The sequence below is a fragment of the Anomaloglossus baeobatrachus genome, chromosome 3, assembly GCF_048569485.1.
Source record: "Anomaloglossus baeobatrachus isolate aAnoBae1 chromosome 3, aAnoBae1.hap1, whole genome shotgun sequence".
Classification (NCBI taxonomy): domain Eukaryota; kingdom Metazoa; phylum Chordata; class Amphibia; order Anura; family Aromobatidae; genus Anomaloglossus; species Anomaloglossus baeobatrachus.
Genome location: NC_134355.1, coordinates 287,004,018 through 287,023,637, shown reverse-complemented (window position 1 = coordinate 287,023,637; position 19,620 = coordinate 287,004,018). Strand labels below are relative to the sequence as shown.

The 19,620-nt window shown below is 44.5% G+C and overlaps 1 protein-coding gene across 6 annotated transcripts in view; it reads left to right on the top strand.

Annotated features, from left to right (window-relative positions):
• The window catches only part of LAMA2 (laminin subunit alpha 2), a 1,231,414-nt gene that overhangs the window by 791,314 nt on the left and 420,480 nt on the right, over window positions 1-19,620 (top strand). For all 6 annotated transcript variants that reach the window (XM_075339908.1, XM_075339907.1, XM_075339906.1 and 3 more), the window contains 2 exons: window positions 3,669-3,849; window positions 12,259-12,395. In XM_075339908.1, the coding sequence (XP_075196023.1) occupies window positions 3,669-3,849; window positions 12,259-12,395 (318 nt within the window). The remainder of the gene's footprint in view (window positions 1-3,668; window positions 3,850-12,258; window positions 12,396-19,620) is intronic.

Here is a 19,620-nt window from a genome sequence, read left to right as displayed (position 1 = left end):
GCGATGGGGGCGAGACTATCGCGCTCGGCATCGCAGCATTGGCTTGCGATGTCGTAGTGTGCAAAGCCCGCCTTAGGCTATGTGCGCACTCTGCTTTGTTACCTGCTTTTCCACTGCTTTTTCAACTGCAGCGTTTTCATGCCAAAATGCTTGCGTTATGCTTTTGAAGCAAAGTCAATGGGACATTGAGCTTTCTTGTGTGCACTTTTCTGTTCAAAACGCTGCGTTTAATTTGCATAAATTTGGGCAAAAACTCAGTGTTTAAAAAAGCTGCGTTTCCCATCCTTTCAATTTAATACCAAACTGCAGCGTTTCTAAAAGCACCGGAAAAGCACTAAAAACTCATGAAAACCGCAATGTGCGCATAGGCTACTTTTTTGCGTTTTACATGCATTTTTAAAGCCAAAAGCATTGTCCTTTCTGCCAGAGGATGCTTTTTGAACTGCAACTACCTCGACGCAAAGTGCGCACATAGCCTTAGACTTTATACAGAGGGAATTTTTGAAGGCGCTCAAAACCAACACATTTCTCAAGTGAAAAATGTAGGGGGATATACTCTTCTTTTTGGTAGTTTTTGTTTTCCTGAAGAGTTTCCTTAAAGAGGTTGTTCACTAGTATGACAACTTCTTCTGATTCCACATTTCCCCAGTAACACAAAAAATGTTATATTCAACTCCCGTGCCGACACTGTTCCAGAAGAGCTAGGACTTGCATTCCTGAGGATCATATGTTGATGTGACTTCACACGAGACCCTTGTTCAGTCACTACTGGCTTCCCTCTCACTGCTTCGATATCCAGGAGCAATTAACAAGAAGTGAGCAACAGCCGCATGGCTCACTTCCTGTTCATTAACTCATTTATCAGAAGATGGGGAGAGGGAGGCTGGTGGTGATTGGATGTGGGGCTCAAGTGATGTCACAATCTCACATGAGCCCCAGGAACACCAGTCCCACCACTGCTGGAACAATACCAGCACAAGAGGAAAGTATAAGCTGTTTTTTTATTTTACCTGGGGAAAACGTGAAATCAGAAGGGGTTGTCCTAATAATGGACAACCCCTTTAAGGAGTTTTGAAAAGTTTTGGAAGCATTTTGAAAGAGTTTCTTTTTTTTCCAGGTTTTTAGTTTGACAGTGCCTAATTTTAAGATTGCATCAAGATCCTCTTCAAAGATGTGACATGCTTTTTTTCTGTTAGTCATTTTTAAACCAAAAGTGGAAAAAATGCTTTAAAATCAAAAGGCTAGCTAGGGTTAGAATCAGGTGGGATTTAGAACAAACAAAATCAAGTTCACAAGCTAGGAAATTATAAAAACTACAGGAAAAATAGAGGCAAAAACCAAAAGTAAATCAAGTAAGAACTGACACCTCCCAGCATAAAACCCCCAGTATGTTTTAAAACTAAGTAGGGTATATTACTACTTCATTTACAACAGCAGAGAGTTGATTACATCTAATAAACTGTTGGACAGCACACACACACACCCACACACACACCCATTGTGCCTGACTGGCACAGATGCCAGCTATACTAATATACCTGGCTGGACAAAAGCTCTGCTGCCCTGTGATATTGGCCATAGCAGCTCCTCTATTACAAGCCTTTCCCTTCCCTAGGGACAAAGGCAGGCATTGCTGAAGCAGGTTTAGATAGCGATGTAGCAATATAAAGAGCAAAGAAAATTAAAATTGAAATGAATAGGAAGTTGCTCTCAAGTAATTCAGCTGATTGTTGTGCCATTCTTTAGATCAAATGAGCTCCAAAAATCTATACAAAAATACTTTTACATATAGCCGAAGCCTATTTCACAGCATTTGGAATTTTATTTCCAGTTTTCTAGTACTCTGTGTGGTAAATTGAATGGTGCCATTCTAAAGTACAACTTGTCCAGCAAAAAAAAAAAGCCATCTTATGTCTGTCATATGTGGACAGTAAAATAAAAAAGTTATGGCACTGAAAAGAAGGGAAGGAAAAAACAAAAATGCATAAAAAGAAATTGATATCATCACTAGAGATCAGCAAACCTTAGTTTCAAGGGTCGGGGTTCGGGCTCAGAAAATGACTTGAAAATCAGCCAGGTGAGTATCGCGCTGTGCTTGTGTCTGCATGATGCCCTGCATTTTGCACACTGCGGACACTGTTTCCTCGGCTCAAATTAGGCTTACATTCAGTGTACTGAGATGTGTAGTTCACGGAGAATTTAAAAAAAAAAAAAAAAATAACACTACCCACACACCTTGTGAAATGTTTTGCTTTTGGCCCATAGCAAAACATTTCTGGAGGTGTGTGGGCGGTGTTTTTTTATTTTTTTTAAATTCTCTGTGAACTACACATCTTAGTACGCTGAATGCAAGTGTAACTTGAGCTGAAGAAAGAGTACCCGCAGCGCACACAATGCAGGGCATCACTCAGACACGAGCACAGTGCGATACTCACCTGGTTGATTTTCATGTCATTTTCCATACCCGAACCCCTTAACCTCGTCATAAAGGGGTTAAGTTGTGACCTTCTAACATAATTCTTAAGTTAGTAAATTCTGCTGTAGATGAGATAGTAATATTTATAAATGCTCATTCTTACGCTCTGGTCAATGGAAAAAATGTGTATACAGATCACTGTTAAGGCTAGAAATGTGCAACTATGCTATGAGTGTAATTGAGTTTTACTCAAATAGTACAAAAACCTTAATTTGACAAAATGTAGATTTTGTTGTAATTCACATCCACATGCATTCTGGCAAAATGGTGGAGGCTAGCTGCCATTTTGCTGAACTGTATAGGCAACTTGTTTAGATAAACACTTGTAAACAATGAACAACTATGGAGAACTAACTTAGTACATAGAGGACAAATAATATTAAGACTTTTATTACAAATATAGAACATTTTATTCTGATGTTCACAATTACCTAAATAGATAGAAGTAATATAAAACAAGGTGAAAAGGAAGACCAGCAACCCAATGGATTGATACAATCAATGTAACAGCGGAAAAGACTCTGGTGAAACTATCCAGACTTACACAAGATCGATCTTCCTACAAATCGTTCATTCATCAAGTCGTCATGTCACGAGTTCAAGCCAAAGGCCGTTGGGAAAAAATGATAAAGCATTGGCACCTCATTTATATAGAATGATTATCCAACAATGATATCTCTCAGGGATTGCTTTACTTACTACATTCGATTGCAAATGCATGCTTTTTTACAGAGTGACTTTTATGTTTTCTTTGCTTGTTTTTATTTTGTTTGTTATTTATTTATTTTGTTTTTGAAGATATTATGTTGCCTAATTAATACAACTCAATTACATAGCATCTCTTGAAAATAATAGTTATTAGGCCTTCCCTCATGGGATCCCTTATAATTAGCTGCTCTGTGGAGTGACTGAAAAGTTGATGTACAATTCAAATGGAAACTGTTTGTTTACTGCAACAGACAAGGCGCAATATGGTTGTAAAATATGATTTATACATTTGTATTCCATATATTGTCTATATTGGGAGGCTTTTAGCCCTTTTGCTCTAGGAACCTGCTGAGTTACTTTTAAGTAAATGTTCTCTAAAACTATTTAGAAGGATTGCACAAACTAAACACTTTTTACAAATTCAAACTGAAGTTATTTATATGTTGTATTATATTATAAATTCACAATTTTTCCCTTATTTTAGCCACAGACGTATGGTCCCGTATTCCCACAGGGATGTGTCCCTTGTAACTGCAATTCTTTTGGATCTAAATCGTTTGACTGTGATGACAGTGGTCAATGTCGTTGTCAACCTGGAGTAAAAGGAGATAAATGTGACCGATGTGCCCGTGGATACTTTGATTTTCAGGAAGGCGGTTGTACCCGTAAGTACAAAACTCATCTCTGAACAGTCTGTGAAAGATTTTTCCTAAATCCATGATCTCACATTTAGACTTGCATACTGGTTAAAGGATAAAGCTTATTACTGTCACTGCATTTCCAAAGAAATACCATAATATAAGGCACCACAAGTGTGTATAAAACACGTAGATGAAAAAACAATACCGGTCTCATCAGTGTTTTCCATGAGTGTGTCATCAGTCATTTTTTTCAGTATGGATAAAGAAAGAATGAAATTACAAAGGTTTTCCTATACTTTGCACATTGATGCATCCATGTGCGGCACGTCTTTCTCGGACCCATAGACTTGTATTGGCCTTTGTCAGCCACGCTGTCGAAATAAAATGGAAATGTTTCCGAATGGTTTACATGGACACATGATCTGTATGAAAACATAGACATGTGAAGATCACCACAGGTTATAATAAGTATGTGCGGTATCCGTGAAAAAAAAAACGGATGCCACATGTACCGGAAACATGGACATGTGAAAGAGGCTTAGCACTGAGACACATAGGGCTAGGATTGACTAACTTACCATCTGAGTATCTAAAATTTGGCGTGAGATTAACACAATGTCTAATTAGACTATTCACTTTGCTTGTTTTGAATCCCAGAATGCAATAATCAGTGATGGGCGAATAGTAACAATTTGTGTTCAAATAATGCTTACCGAATACCGAGTACTATTTCAGTATTCATCACGAGAAGAAAAATGCTTGGGTTCCCCATTGACTTGTATTACGTTTGTTATTCGTGACGAATACCGGAATAGTACTTTGGGTTTCTTTACGAATAATCCGAACATGAAAAGCTGCTATTCGCCCATCAGTAGCAATAATATGAACATTTTTTTTTTTTTTTTTATAATTCTTTATTTTGAAAGCCAAACTCATAACAGTACAGGGTATCTCCTGTTCCACACAGGACAACGAATATTCATAATGGCAAGTATTAACATTAACAAAGACATGCATAGTATCTGTCTTCGCCCAGGCATCACCCTTGGCCCCGTACCTGCTCGAGTCTGACCCAATTTAACCATTTTATAAACCAACCAAACCAAAAGAAGAGAAAATACGCAGCTGAAAGAAGATAGCAGAGCCAGTAAAAGGCTAGAAGCGAGAAAAAGAGAGAAGGAAAAAAAAAAAAAAAGGGAGGGGGAGGGGAAAAAAGGGTTGCGGAGGGGGAAGGAAAGAGGGAAAGGGGGACTGGAATGGGGGGGGTGTTTCTCCGAGGACTCACAACCGCCGCGGGGCGGAAAGCAGTCTAGTGTAATCCGCCGAGTAGGTGAACTCTACCCAAGGGAACCAAGTCCTATGGAACTCGTCCTGGCGGTCATTGATAGAGGATGTCAGGTCCTCCATGTACATGAGATCGGTCACTTTAGAGACCCACTGTGTCAGTGTGGGGGGGGGTAGTGGACTTCCAGCCAAGCGGAATACAAGACCTGGCAGCCATGACCAGAAATCTCAGCAAGGAACGCTTGTACTTAGGGGCCGGAAGTTCCGATAGCTGTAAAAGAAACAGCTCCGGGCCCAATGTAATATTCGAGCCGATCACCAGTCTAATGACCTCCCCCACCTCCGACCAGAACCGCTGTAGAGAAGGGCAGGACCAGAAGATATGCACATAGTCTCCCTCACCTGAGCCACATCTCCAACAGCTGGGGTCAGCGGAGGGAAACATCCTATGAAGTCTAGTCGGTACTCTGTACCATCTCGCCAGTAATTTGAAATTGGCCTCCAGCTGTCTGGAACTGATTGAAGTTTTATGCGCCAGCATTAAAATGTTCTTTCTTTGCGAGTCAGATAGCGTGATCCCTAGGTCCCTTTCCCACTGCAGTAAGTAGGCCGGGGGGGGCATGTTCCCAGCATCCAATATCAAGTCGTACGTCAGGGAGAGTGAGTGCCGGACAACCCCCTCCCCCAGACACAACTTCTCAAATCTCGTAAGCGGCCCGGCGTACCGAGTGAAGCAGGGAAGGGAACATATGAAGTGCCTTAACTGCATAGCCCTCCATCTCCCCAGCAGATCAGAAGGCAGGAGGTCACTAATAGCTGACAGAGAAGGCCAACCTCCCTCTCCCCCCAAGTGACAGGCTCTGAATCTCCCCTCCAGAACCCAGTTCCGAAAGACAGGGTCCGAGAGGCCAGGACGGAAATCCGGATCGCCTATTATGGGTGACATGGGGGAAGGCACTGGCAAGAGGAGGCGACGGACCTCACCTCTCGAGCAACATTCCAGAGTGGCGCCAATAGTTGGATGAGATCTCAGAGAGGGCGGGGGCAAACTCGAGAGCCAAGGAGCGGCTGGAAGAGGGATGTCCGAGAAGCTCTGTTCAAGGGCGACCCACGGCTTTAGCCTAGCATGTCGACACCAATCCAAGACCCTGACCATGTGTGTAGCCCAATAATACTTTTTCATGTCTGGCGTCCCCAGGCCACCCCTGCTCTTGGGTCTGCACAAAAGAGAGCGGGAAAGTCTCGCCAGCTTATTCGCCCAGATAAATCTGGTGTGTAATGAAGCCAGTTCCTTGAAGAAGGAGCTCGGAGTCTTGATCGGCAGGGACTGAAAAAGGTATAGGAGACGTGGCAATATGTTCATCTTCAATATTGCACATCTCCCAAACCAAGTGAAGAGGCCCCTGCCCCAATTTGCGCAGTCTGTTCTAATGGATTGCAGGAGGGGGAGATAATTCAGCTTGTATAATTGACTGTTGTCCGCGGCCAGCTAGACCCCTAGGTACTTCAAAGATTGACAAGCCCACCTAAACCCGAACGCAGATTGCAGCGAGATAACCTGCTCCTGGGGGAGCGATACGTTCAGAGCCTCCGATTTTGACATGTTGATTTTGAAATTAGAAAGGAGGGAGTATGTTTCTAGCTCTCTCATAAGATTGGGGAGGGAGACCCGGGGGTTAATAAGAAAGAAAAGTAAGTCATCAGCGAACGCCGCGATTTTGTAGGTGGAATCAGCGGCTTTGGGGCCAGAGATGTTAATGTTACTTCTAATTCGACTAAGCAAAGGTTCCAAAGTCAGAATGAAGATCAAGGGCGAGAGAGGGCAGCCCTGCCTGGTACCATTAAGAATGGGGAAACTATCTGAGAAAAGACCGTTCACCCTAACCGCGGCCGAGGGATTACTGTACAATAAGCATATCCATTGAAGCATCATCTTCCCCAGTCCCACCGCCCGCAGAACCTCTTCCATAAATACCCAATTGACTCTGTCGAACACTTTTTCTGCGTCGGTCGACAGGAGCATCAAAGGTAACCCTTCAGATTTAGCCTTGTGTATTAAGTTCAACGCCTTAGTGGTGTTGTCTCTCGCTTCCCTTCCCATCATGAACCCAGCTTGGTCAGGGTGAACGATCCCCCCCAGCAGAGGAGAGAGTCTGTCTGAGAGAATTTTGGTGAAGAGCTTCAAATCTGTGTTAAGAAGGGAGATGGGTCGGTAGCTGGAACAGGCAGTAGGGTCTTTGCCCTCTTTGGGGAAAACTACTATGTTAGCCGCCAGAGAGTCCCTCAGCAAGGGAGCCTTTCCGGAAAGTGAGATATTATTAAAGGCTGAGAGAAATGGGGAGATCAGTAAGGAGTTCATCTTTTTGTAATATAGCAAGGGGAACCCATCTGGGCCGGGGGCCTTACCCGAGGGGGAGTTTTTAATCGCTGCCCAGTACTCTTCCTCCGAGATAGGTCTTTCCAAGGCGGCCGTGTCCTCGGGTTTGAGATGTTTCAAGCCCGAATCCGAGATATACTTCTGAATCCGTTGATGCAATTCCGTCCTGGCCCTCTCGGACCGTCCCTCATCTATTGAGTAGAGGGAGGAGTAGAAATCTTTAAAAGCGGAGGCGATATCCTTCGGTAAGGTGGCCCACTTATCCCCTGAGGTTTGTACTCTGGGGACATAGCCCCTCGCTCGTTGTGCCCGCAAGGCTCTAGCCAGTTTCCTGCCACTTTTATTGCCAAATTCGTAAAAGTGTCTCCTACACTTAGCCAGAGCTCCCTTAGCCTTATGATATAATAAAGACCTCAGTTCCTCCTTCTTCCTAGCCAGGTTGGCCCCCACTTCCCCGTCCAAAGACCCCTTATGTGCCGCTTCCAACTCTCTTATGTCTGCCAGGAGAGATGTAACCGCTGCCTCCCGTTCCCCTTTCAACTGGGATCCATGTTTGATGAACAGTCCCCTCACTACGCATTTATGAGCTTCCCACACAATGTTGGGAGACATCTCCTCCCCCACAATCTGATCAAAGTATTCAGTCGCGGCCTCCCTCACTTCCTGCATTGTCACGGGATCATTAAGTAGTGAGGTGTTCAGGATCCACTGACCCTTCCTCTCGATGGGGCCGCCGAGAGACAGAGTGATTGTAATCAGGGCGTGATTAGAGAATGATATGCACTCGATCGAAGCATCCATCAGAGAATGTAAGTCCCCATGCTTGAGGAAGAAGAGGTCCAACCTGGAGTAACAGTTATGGACAGCAGAATAAAAGGAGAAGTCTTTGTCTGATGGATGCATCAACCGCCAGGTGTCCACCAGTTGGTGGTCATGTAGTCCCCGTCTCATCCGCCGCAACGTCGAGTGTGGCAGGCTGGACACCCCTTTTGAACTGTCTCTCGCCGGCTCCAACGCAACATTAAAGTCCCCCCCGAGAACCAAAGTGCCCTCAGCGAATTCCTCTATCTGCTCAAGCTATCGCAGCAAGGTGGGGCATTGACCCGCATTAGGTAGGTAGACTGCCGCAAATGTGAATGTCTGAGTTGCGATACGACCCTTGAGCATCAGAAGCCTTCCCTGATCGTCTGACCTAGAATCTAACAGTTCCCAAGGGAGCATGCTAGCTAGTATGATGCTCGTGCCCCGAGATCTGGAATCGGAGAGGGTGAGTGATGCACCACGGAGTACCTTCTGTCCGAAAGTTTATAGGGTTTGGCTTCACAGTAGTGTGTTTCCTGGAGAAAAGCGACCTGTACTCGATTTTTCCACAGTAAGTTCAACAGGATAGACCGCTTCTCCGGACTATGCAGGCCCTTAACATTTAGGGAGCCCACCCGTAATGTAGCCTGCCTCTGCCCCCCCATTCTCAGTCACGAGATCCCAGAGAAACAATCAGGGGGTGGGAGAGAAGAGGCGAGATTGGGGGGAAGGGGAGGAGGTCGGAGGGTAAGGGAAGAGGGGAAAAGGAATGCTAAGGAGAGAGGAAGGAGTAGGGAACCTTTAAAAGGAGAAGGTAAGAGAGAAAAAAAGAAAAAAAAAAAAAAGAATCAGAAAAGAGCGCAGGAAAGGGGAATAGCAGCAAGGCTGCTGCACGCAGTACCGGGAACCAAAAAAAAAAAAAAACAAGAAGAAAAATTGTAGGAAAAATACCCTGACTATAAATAAATAAATTGCAAGTGCTTAATAACAGGGTACTTAGTATATACATTTTTGCAAAAAGGTAAGAAGCTGTCTCACCTCGTCACGGTGTACCCATCTGAGACAGTCCCTAACCTACTAAAGTTAAAAACATATTCTGTACCTGACTTGTGTCATGTCCAAACTTCAATATGAATGGTAAAGTGGTCAGCTGGGTCCCAGATTAAATACACAGCAAAAAGTGAGAAGCAGGTAATTGTTCAGCCTCAGTATCAGGAGGGCTGCACCCCCAACTTGCATTAAAGCAAGATAACAGACAAAAAAACACCAAAAGACTGAGCTGTAACAAATGTTCAATAAACATGCAACATTACAAGCATGTGAATTGCAGCCTCAAGACTAGAAAAAAAAACCAAGAAGAAAAATTGTAGGAAAAATACCCTGACTATAAATAAATAAATTGCAAGTGCTTAATAACAGGGTACTTAGTATATACATTTTTGCAAAAAGGTAAGAAGCTGTCTCACCTCGTCACGGTGTACCCATCTGAGACAGTCCCTAACCTACTAAAGTTAAAAACATATTCTGTACCTGACTTGTGTCATGTCCAAACTTCAATATGAATGGTAAAGTGGTCAGCTGGGTCCCAGATTAAATACACAGCAAAAAGTGAGAAGCAGGTAATTGTTCAGCCTCAGTATCAGGAGGGCTGCACCCCCAACTTGCATTAAAGCAAGATAACAGACAAAAAAAAAAAAGTACCGGGAACCAGCCCACGGACTGCTCAAGAAAATATAGGGACAAGAACAGACACGCGACCAGAGCGCTGGCCCGCGTCCCGCGTATTGGTACTAAGTGACCCCATGCCCCACCCAACCAGGGAGGGACATCCAACTATCCTCCCCCAAACCCCCCCACCCAGGATGACCAAAATAATAGGGAACATACCCCCCCAAGACATTTTCATGAAAATGAAATTTTTCGTTTAGTTAAGGCAATACGCTGAGTTCATGTGTATGAGTCAATAACAAACTGTAACCGAACCACCTGGTTTCTAGATTGGGACACTTGCGTTGGGGACGAGGAGGTACGGGCGACTCCCCCATCTCCCGTCTCCTCAGCTCCGACTCACCCCACCAACACCTCCTCCGGTGCTCGTCTCCAACCCTTTAAGTCCCGCTGTGTGCCTTGCTCCTCAAGTCTCCTCTCCCTGGGTGTGGTGGGCCGCACTCCTCCTCCTCCGCCGCCCCAATGGTGCCTGGGGTTCCTACTCCAGCCAATCCGGAATCGGGCGGTCTGGTATCCCAAGGAAAGCATAGAGATCCGAGAGCTCCGAGTGCCTCCTTAACAGGAACATGGAGTCCCCCTTGCGTGCAATCAAGTGAAAGGGGTGACCCCATCTGTAGGAGGCCTGTGATTCTTTGATGCTGAGCAAGAGAGGGTGAAGTAGACGTCGCATGTATAACGTACGGCCAGAGACATCTGGAAAGAGCTTCACCATAACCCCATCCAGCTCCACCGGGCCATGTGACCAAGCCCCCTGTAGGATCTTCTCTCTGTCTCCGTAGTAGTGCAAGCGACACAACACGTCTCTAGAGGAGGAGGCGGATCTGGGGCCTGGCCTTGCGACTCTGTGAATTCTATCAAATAGATAGGTAGCCTCCGGGGGTCGGTCGGTAACCCGGTTGAAGAAGGCTAGAACATTAGTGCGCAGGAGATCTTGGGACCAGTCCTCAGGAATTCCCTTCAACCTGATGTTGTTTCTTCTGCTTCTGTTCTCTTGATCATCTAATAATAGGGCAAGATCTCTAACACGGGCATTAGAAGACTCACAGTCTCTTTCAATCCTCTCCATTCTGCTCTCCAAAGACTCCTGAGCCTGTTCCGTAGCCTCAATTCTATCCTCCAGCACAACCATTTCCTCCCTCAGAGTGGATAGCGCCATCTGTTGGGAAGATTTGATTCTGGCTACCACATCCTCCAGGTCTTTTTTGCTGGGGAGGGCCAGGATGAGCCTCCTCAGGGCTTGCATGTCCTCCTGTGGAGGGCCAGAGGTCGGGCTGTGTGATAGGGACCGGGATTCTGTGTGCCCCGAGGGTGGAAGGGTGCTCTGCGTGCAGAGTATGGCAGGCATCCCCAGCTCCACTGCTCCCTCCATGCTCTGAGTCCCTGCTCCATCTACAGCTGCACGCTGTGAGGCAGACTGAGCTGCTCCCCCTCCCCTCCAGCTCTCCATGTCTGGGCCCGCTCTTTCCGGACACACCGCCGACTCTGTCTCCCCCTGCTCACCCGTGCTGTTCTTGGCTGTTGCTTCTCGAGCTGAGTGGGAGAGCCGAGCAGCCCCTGGGGGATCTTCAGTCGGAGAACGACGCGGGCCTGCCGGAGCCATCTTGCTCCGGGCCGACATTGAGGTCTCGGGTCCCGCCGCCGACAGGAACTTTGTGAGGCTTCCCTGTGGCCTCAGGCTTGCCACCGGGGAGGTAGGAGCGGGTCCGGCACCCGGTTTCTTCTTTGGGGCCATCCCGGGTGAGTGGGGTCCGCAGTAAATACCGTTGCTTGTCTGCGGGCGCGGGAGCTCTGTGTACCAGCGTCCTCACGCCGCCATGTCCAGGACACGCCACCTAATATGAACATTTTAGGTAAAAGTGAGGGTAGAACAAAAGAACATTGCAGGCCATGTCAGAACCTTATAGGTAATTTCAGGCACAATTTGTTAATAGTTTCCTTTTTACATGTAATGGTCAAACTAGGTATTAATCCATCTATCAACTAAGGTTTAACTTATTATTACACACAAAAGAATTTTACATTCTATTGCAGAAAAAAATATAACATTGGTCAGAACAATATGTAGCTAAACATATGCATTTATAAAATTAAATGAACAATGCCTAAAAAGAATAGTTACAATAACAGCTTGTAGAGGCCAATTATTTAGCTTGTGAATACAATATATATATAACATATAATCATTTTTTTAACATCTATGATTTTGTTTCTTATTCTCTAATATGTTTTTTTCTTTTATGAAGCTTGTGACTGCCCACATGTTGGGAATAATTGCGATGAAGAAACTGGTCAGTGCGTTTGTCCTCCCAACACTATTGGAGAGTGGTGTGACAAGTGTGCACCAAACCACTGGGGATACAGCATTATATCCGGATGCAAGGTTAGCCAATCAATAGTTTCTCAGTGGTGTAAATAACAGGTAGCCAATACTATTACAGGGTTACAAAACATCAAGGTGTGATAGTCAATGGCTCAGCTAATTATGTTCCTTTCTACTGTGAGATTGACACTGGATATGGTGCCTTTCACACGATTTAATGTTTTTTCAACTTGGAACTTTATAAATGGCACTGACTTTACTGCATAATCAGCTTATGTTACATAGAATAGGCATAGTATATTATTCCTTGGCTAGTTAAGTTTTTATTGTAATAAAACTGCTAGTCATTAAATTCCAAAACTTATAGCATTATTTACTAGGCTGCATTTCAAATTTCCCTATTTCATGCAGTTCATGACAAGGGGTAGCATTCCATGCAAGCAGCAGGCTCAGAACATGGAACTTCTATCAAAGAATAATTGATCTACAGTATTACAGATTACTGGGGTCTAAAATTTGGTATGAACAGAGAACTTTAGTCTCCATTAGTGTTGCGCGAGCACTACTATACTTGAGTGCTTGGTGCTCATAACGAGCATTCGGAGGTTCTGATGGGCTTGACTCGAATACCGAGTATAATGAAAGTCATTGGAAGCTTTAGCATTTTTCCAGATGATCCTTAGGCTTCCATTATACTTGGTACATGAGTCCAGTGTCTGACTGCTCATTACAGCAACCTGCACAAGAGCATGGTGGTGCTCCCTCATCACTAGTCTGCATGTGAAGCAAATTATAAAATGGGTAACTTGCAGCACACTTTTGATTAGCATAATGAAGATTTGATGCCCTGGCAATTCAGAAAGTGTAATATCTCCTTCATTGTTTTCCCATGTGAAGTACTGTACATATGCTTGTGCTTGTAAAAGGATAGTCATCTGACAGTAGTTTAAAGCCATCCAAGTATGGTGATGTGTCTCATTAAACAGTAGGGGTGGTGCGTATTTTGTACATGTATTGGAAAAACCATAGCATAACACAGTCCAAGCTAAGTCAATAGGAGTTCAAAAATAACATCAACACATTGTAGAAGTAGATTGTAGAAATACCTTAAGAAAGTGTTAGTTAGGAAGAGTTAGGATAAAAGAAAGAAGATCACATACATTAAGAAATACTGCAGACAATCTTTAACATCAAAAACACCCCAAATACTCACCGTTGGAACTTAGCTTTAGACTAGATTCACATGCAGTGTTTTTCCTGCTTTTTTCAGTCAAACCCTGCTCTATTGGCAGTAAAAACATTGTGTTTAAAATGCTGGTTTTGTGGTGCTTTGGTGGTATCTTGTTGGTTTTATTATCATTTTTTGGGTGTGGATTATGTGTGCTTTGTCTACAGTGAATGTTTGAGAAAGTGTAAGGGTAGAGTTACACTTGTGTATCACTTCTGATGCAAGAGCATCGGATGCGATATGCTAATGACCCTCAGGTCCCGCTCTGCTGCGAGCGTGAGTTGAGTGTCATGCGACTGTGGTCCGTTTCTGAGATTGGATCACAGCTCCGGAGGAGAGGGCGGGATTAATCCCCCTCATCTCCTCCATTGTCAGCCTGTGGAATATTGCACTGCACTTGGATGACATTCGAGTGCCTTCCAATGTTTCTCTCGCACCCAAAGACTTGTATGGGTGCGAGTGATAAGAGACTCCAAAGGCTACTTTACACGCTGCGATATCGGTCCCGATATCGCTAGCGTGGGTACCCGCCCCCATCTGTTGTGCGACACGGGCAAATCGCTGCCCGTGCCACACAACATCACGCAGACCCGTCACACATACTTACCTGCCCGGCGACGTCGCTGTGACTGGCGAAACGCCTCCTTTCTAAGGGGGCGGTCCGTGCGGCGTCACAGCGACGTCACTGAGCGGCCGCCCAATAGAAGCGGAGGGGCGGAGATGAGTGGCCGGAACATCCCGCCCACCTCCTTCGTTCCTCATAGCGGCCGGGAGGCAGGTAAGGAGAGGTTCCTCGTTCCTGCGGCGTCACACATAGCGATGTGTGCTGCCGCAGGAGCGACAAACTACATCGTTACTGCTGCAGTAACGATAATCGAGAATGGACCCCCATGTCACCGATGAGCGATTTTTCACGTTTTTGCAACGATGCAAAATCGCTCATCGGTGTCACACGCAGCAACATCGCTAATGCGGCCGGATGTGCGTCACAAATTCCGTGACCCCAACGACTCCGCATTAGCGATGTCGCAGCGTGTAAAGCCCCCTTAAGACAATCACAATATGCTGCGTTTTTTTCCTCAGTCCGATTAGGGTTGAGGAAAAACTCGTAGATCTGAGTTGCAGCATTGTCTTACATGGGGCTGAGTGCAATTCGAGATTCTCTCACTGCACTCGTGCGACTCATACGCAAATGTGACTCTCCCTTATTGAAAAAATATGGTTAAAAAATATTGTATAAAACACCATTGCACTTTTTGCAGTGTTTTTGTACTTTTTCTTAGCTATCTACATGTGACAAATTTAAGCTGCAAATTTAAAAAATTCTGCTGTTCTCAAATATAGTCAGGAAAATAAAAACAGCTTGTGCCTTTCTGAAATACCATATTTTTTGATGATGCTTTTAATTTGCACTATAAAAAGCAAAAGCAAAAAATGCTGCATGTGACCTGAGCCTTATTTTCAACTAGCTATGGTTTGGTTTCTAGTTAGGGAGAGCGCACCGTATATAATTGTCTGTAATTTCCCATTCAGTATCTCTTAGATTGAAGCTTTATTCTGCACAGTGCAGCTTGTTAACACATATCAATTAGCCTGTTCCTCCCATACTTAGAAATACAATGGTCTCTGTAGAATTTGTTATGACATTACAAAATTATGCCCTCATATAAATGTAAATGGCTTACCAAATCCCAACTGCAGAGCCTGATTTTCTTCTTCATCTGTTATTGCCGCACAGCATTTTTATTTTGCACGTAGAAGTGAATACATGACATGTTTTATGCTAGATCAATAAAAATATATAAAACATCAACACTATTATAAAGTGGAATTGCAATAATAAAAAAAACACCTTGATATTTAAGAAATAAGATACGACTTATGCATGGTGGGAAAGGCTTGGGGTTTGGAGCGAGTAAACAAATTAAACAATTATGCTAGTTTATTCCAAGAGCTCATTTTAATTATGTATAAGATCTGCCTTTTAATATTCTTCTGTACTCTCAAACATTATGCAGAATTTTGTTTTCAATTTACAAAATATCATATCTGTATGACAGTAATATCCCCGAGAAGCACTTCCTTTAAATTACTAATGATGTATAGGCTGCAGCTCATAGTTTGTGATGTTTGCAAGTCATTTTTCTACATGGTTGTTACCGCAACATGAAGGCTGGCAATAACTCATAAACTTACATTCTTAAAGAAGGAACTTCAACAGGTCTTGATGTACAGCTTGCCAGGTCTTCATACTTTTAGAGTATTATTCTTCTTTTTTTTTCTTATTTATGATATTATAGACATCAAAATGTCTGGTTATAGCTATTTATCTTAAACCTGGTAATGTATAGTATTGTTTTTATGTCATATTAGCATAGTTTTAAATCTTAGATTTGATATACTTGAAATTTTACAAGAATTTGCTGCATTTTCTACAAGAAAGGAAACAGAGATGTAAAGATGCAGAATTTTCTGCACACTAAAATAAAGATTCTTAGGCCACGTTAGCACATTCAGTATTTGGTTAGTATTTTGCATCTGTGGCGCCCCTGAGGCTTCAGTCGCCACAGGGTACTGCATCTCCCTTAAGATGTAGTACTCATCCTGGGTAAGGATAGGTTAATCACTGGTGTTTCTCACATTCAAAAACTACAAACAGTTAGGTGCCTTCCCACTGGGGGGATTGGCCTGTCGTAGATAGGGGGGTGGCAATCACGAAGCATGGGACTTTCCCCATGAAGGGGACCACCACCTGCGGGGCGCGTACCACTTGGGGAAAAGAAAAGGAGCATCTCTACACATAGTTATTTAGCCCAGGGCACAGCTTGAAGCACAGACTGGGACCTCGGTCCAATCTTCTTTTACTTCACACTTCTGGGAGCTCCATAGGACCTGTGGCTTGGAGCAGGTGGCTCAGCATGGATTCTCCACAGCTACACAGGATTCCAGGATCTGCAGAGAGTGTAGGAAATACCCGTGGCCACATTCCACCTACACCGGGATTGGAGGGATCCCTACCAGAAAGGACTCACAGTAGGAACACCAACGGTGATATCGAATTGCTCGGGATCGGCTGGGGCCCATCACTGCGGTGACTGGCATCTACCAGGTAAAACCAGGACTGTGAGTAAAGAGACCTTTTACCCACAGAAACTGTGTCTGCCTTTCCTTGCCCCATGCTTCGATGCCCGCCATTACTACTCCCCTCATCAACCTCCTCGGGGCCCACTCCAGCTGTGGGGAGCAGAAACATCTTAGCTGCTACTACCATCAGCCCCGGAGGATAGCGATAGCAACGGTGGCGATTCCCTGGCCGCGTACCACAGGTGGTAAAACGAAACAATGCTCCACCATAATACCCCCAACCCCCTTCTTTTATTGTACACCTCGGGGCCACGAAACTGGGCAGAAAGGGTCACCCATGACATCCCAGACCCAACATCACCGGCCCAACAATGAGCATTTAACCCCTGCCCTGTGGGTGCTACACATCCGCAATTTGAAAGCCAAAATCATGAGTTGAAATAGGGCCAGACGGGGACTATAAAACAGCTCTGCCACATAGCCGATGCCAGCTCACATACAATATTTCCCTAACCTTGATATCAAAAATAGAGTGCAACATGTGTCATAGCATAATTTTCTTTGTCACACCGGTCACTTCTATCCTAAAGGTTATGTCTGTAGTGATAAGTGAGAGTGCTCATCACTGCTCTTTACTCCATCGAGCATTGGGGTTTTTGGGTTCAAATCAAGTACCAAGTATACTTACTGGAATTCAATGGGAAACTCAAGCATTTTAATCTCTGAAGCTCTATTGATTAATGAGCAGTGGCGAGCACGCTCGCTCATCACTATTTGTCTGGCTTCACTCAATTCTGAATTGGGAGGTAAGCAGTACTAATGACTAGGGATTGGAGTTTAAAAATGCTCAAGTTTCCCATTGACTTTCATTACACTCGGTACTTGGTTCACACATGAGAACCCCAATGCTCAACTGAATAACAAGCAGTGGCAAGCACGCTCGTTCATTCACTACTAATGATGTCACATCTGTACATTCCTGCTGGATAGTATGGACGTTAAACAGCAGGTACAATCTTTCATCAGAATAGGACACCCGCACATGCGTATTATTTATGTGAACTTCTACGTATGTGCCAACTTTACATTAATAATGCAGCGCATCTGCTGATGCAGAAGTGAGCAACCTTTTAGTCTGCATTCATCATTGCAGTGTTTTTGCTGCTATTTTTGAAGATTCGGGCAAGACTGTGTTTTTACCACAATTGTGACAACAACATGAAAGAGCAACTTTGAAGGCATCCTTTCATGTAAAAGTACTCTATTCACCTGTAGACATGGGGTTAATCTGCCAGTTAATAGTGTTATGATGCCATGTGGCTGCCGGGAAGAAAGAATTTACTCTGTACTGATGCAACGCTGAGTCGGCTGTCAGTTAGTCAGTGTTGGTGGACATGGTTAAAGACGCCACTCTCTATACACTGAGCCATGACTGAAATTGTGCCAGATCCACCCTTATTACTGAAAGCCCGAGGCTGCCAGGATGAATAAAGTTCACTTCCTCCCAGCACTAGGGTACTCAATGCATCCACCACACAGCATCAGAATGCTGTTACCCTGAAAAATGCCCCTGTATTTGCAGACTAATAGCATTTTTACATGACAAAGGTTCCCTTTATTAAAATGACAACTGACTATTATCATTACCATATCAAAAAACTGTGTCACTACAAACTGATAGATTCCAACCATTAAACCTGTTAAGAGGATAAATGGTGATAGCCAATTCTCAATTAGTCCTGGCTACACAGAGACTTTGGCTATATTACACAAATTGGTTAGTGCAGAATATCTCATACCCAAGTTTAACACTCCAATAGTTGTGGTGAATCCTCCATAATTCCATATATGCTGAACACTAGACGTGTACAAGACAATTGGAGAACTGCTTAGTATAGATGAGCGAACCGGTCGTGGTTCGGCTCGAGTTCGGTTCGCCGAACGGAGGTCTCGTTCAAGTTCGGTTCGGCAAACGTTCGACGAACCACTCGAACCGCATAGGAAACAATGGCAGGCAATCACAAACACATAAAAACACCTAGAAAACACACTCAAAGGTGTCCAAAAGGTGACAAACAACTCACAACACAACACAAACACATGGGAAAGTGACAAGGACATATACTCATGCGAAAACAAAAAAGCAGGACAAGGAAAAAGAGAAGGAAACACAGATATAGGCATGGCACGCCCTTCTAAAATCATGTAAAACACCGCAAGGTGACTCCAAGCGGAGTCTCCCTTTTTTCCAAAAATTGGGCCCCACACACACCCACCCCTTCAGTGGCAGCACTTGTGCCCCAGTTGTACACTTCACAGCTAGATTTGCATCAAGCACATTCAAAAATATGCCATACTTAACCGTCCCCAGGATGACCCCGGGGTAGGTAGCAAAGTCTTTCCTGATCCCAGCTCTGTGCATCTTGGATCATTTATAAAAACAATGTAAGCAAGGGTTACTCCAAGCGGAGTCTCCCTTTTTCCAAAAATTGGGCCACACACACACCCACCCCTTCAGTGGCAGCACTTGTGCCCCAGTTGTACACTTCACAGGTAGATTTGCATCAAGCACATTCAAAAATGCGCCATACTTAACCGTCCCCAGGATGACACCGGGGTAGGTAGCAAAGTCTTTCCTGATCCCAGCTCTGTTCATCTTGGATCATTTTTAAAAACAATGTAAGCAATGGTTACTCCAAGCGGAGTCTCCCTTTTTTCCAATAATTGGGCCACACACACACCCACCCCTTCAGTGGCAGCACTTGTGCCCCAGTTGTACACTTCACAGCTAGAATTGCATCAAGCACATTCAAAAATACGCCATACTTAACCGTCCCCAGGATGACACCGGGGTAGGTAGCAAAGTCTTTCCTGATCCCAGTGTCGCGGGCGGGGAGGAGGGTGTCAGCACACCGCGCTCACCCCTTCTGCTCGGGTCCGGCAGTTGCTCCTGGTGGCTCGAGCTGCGGGCCG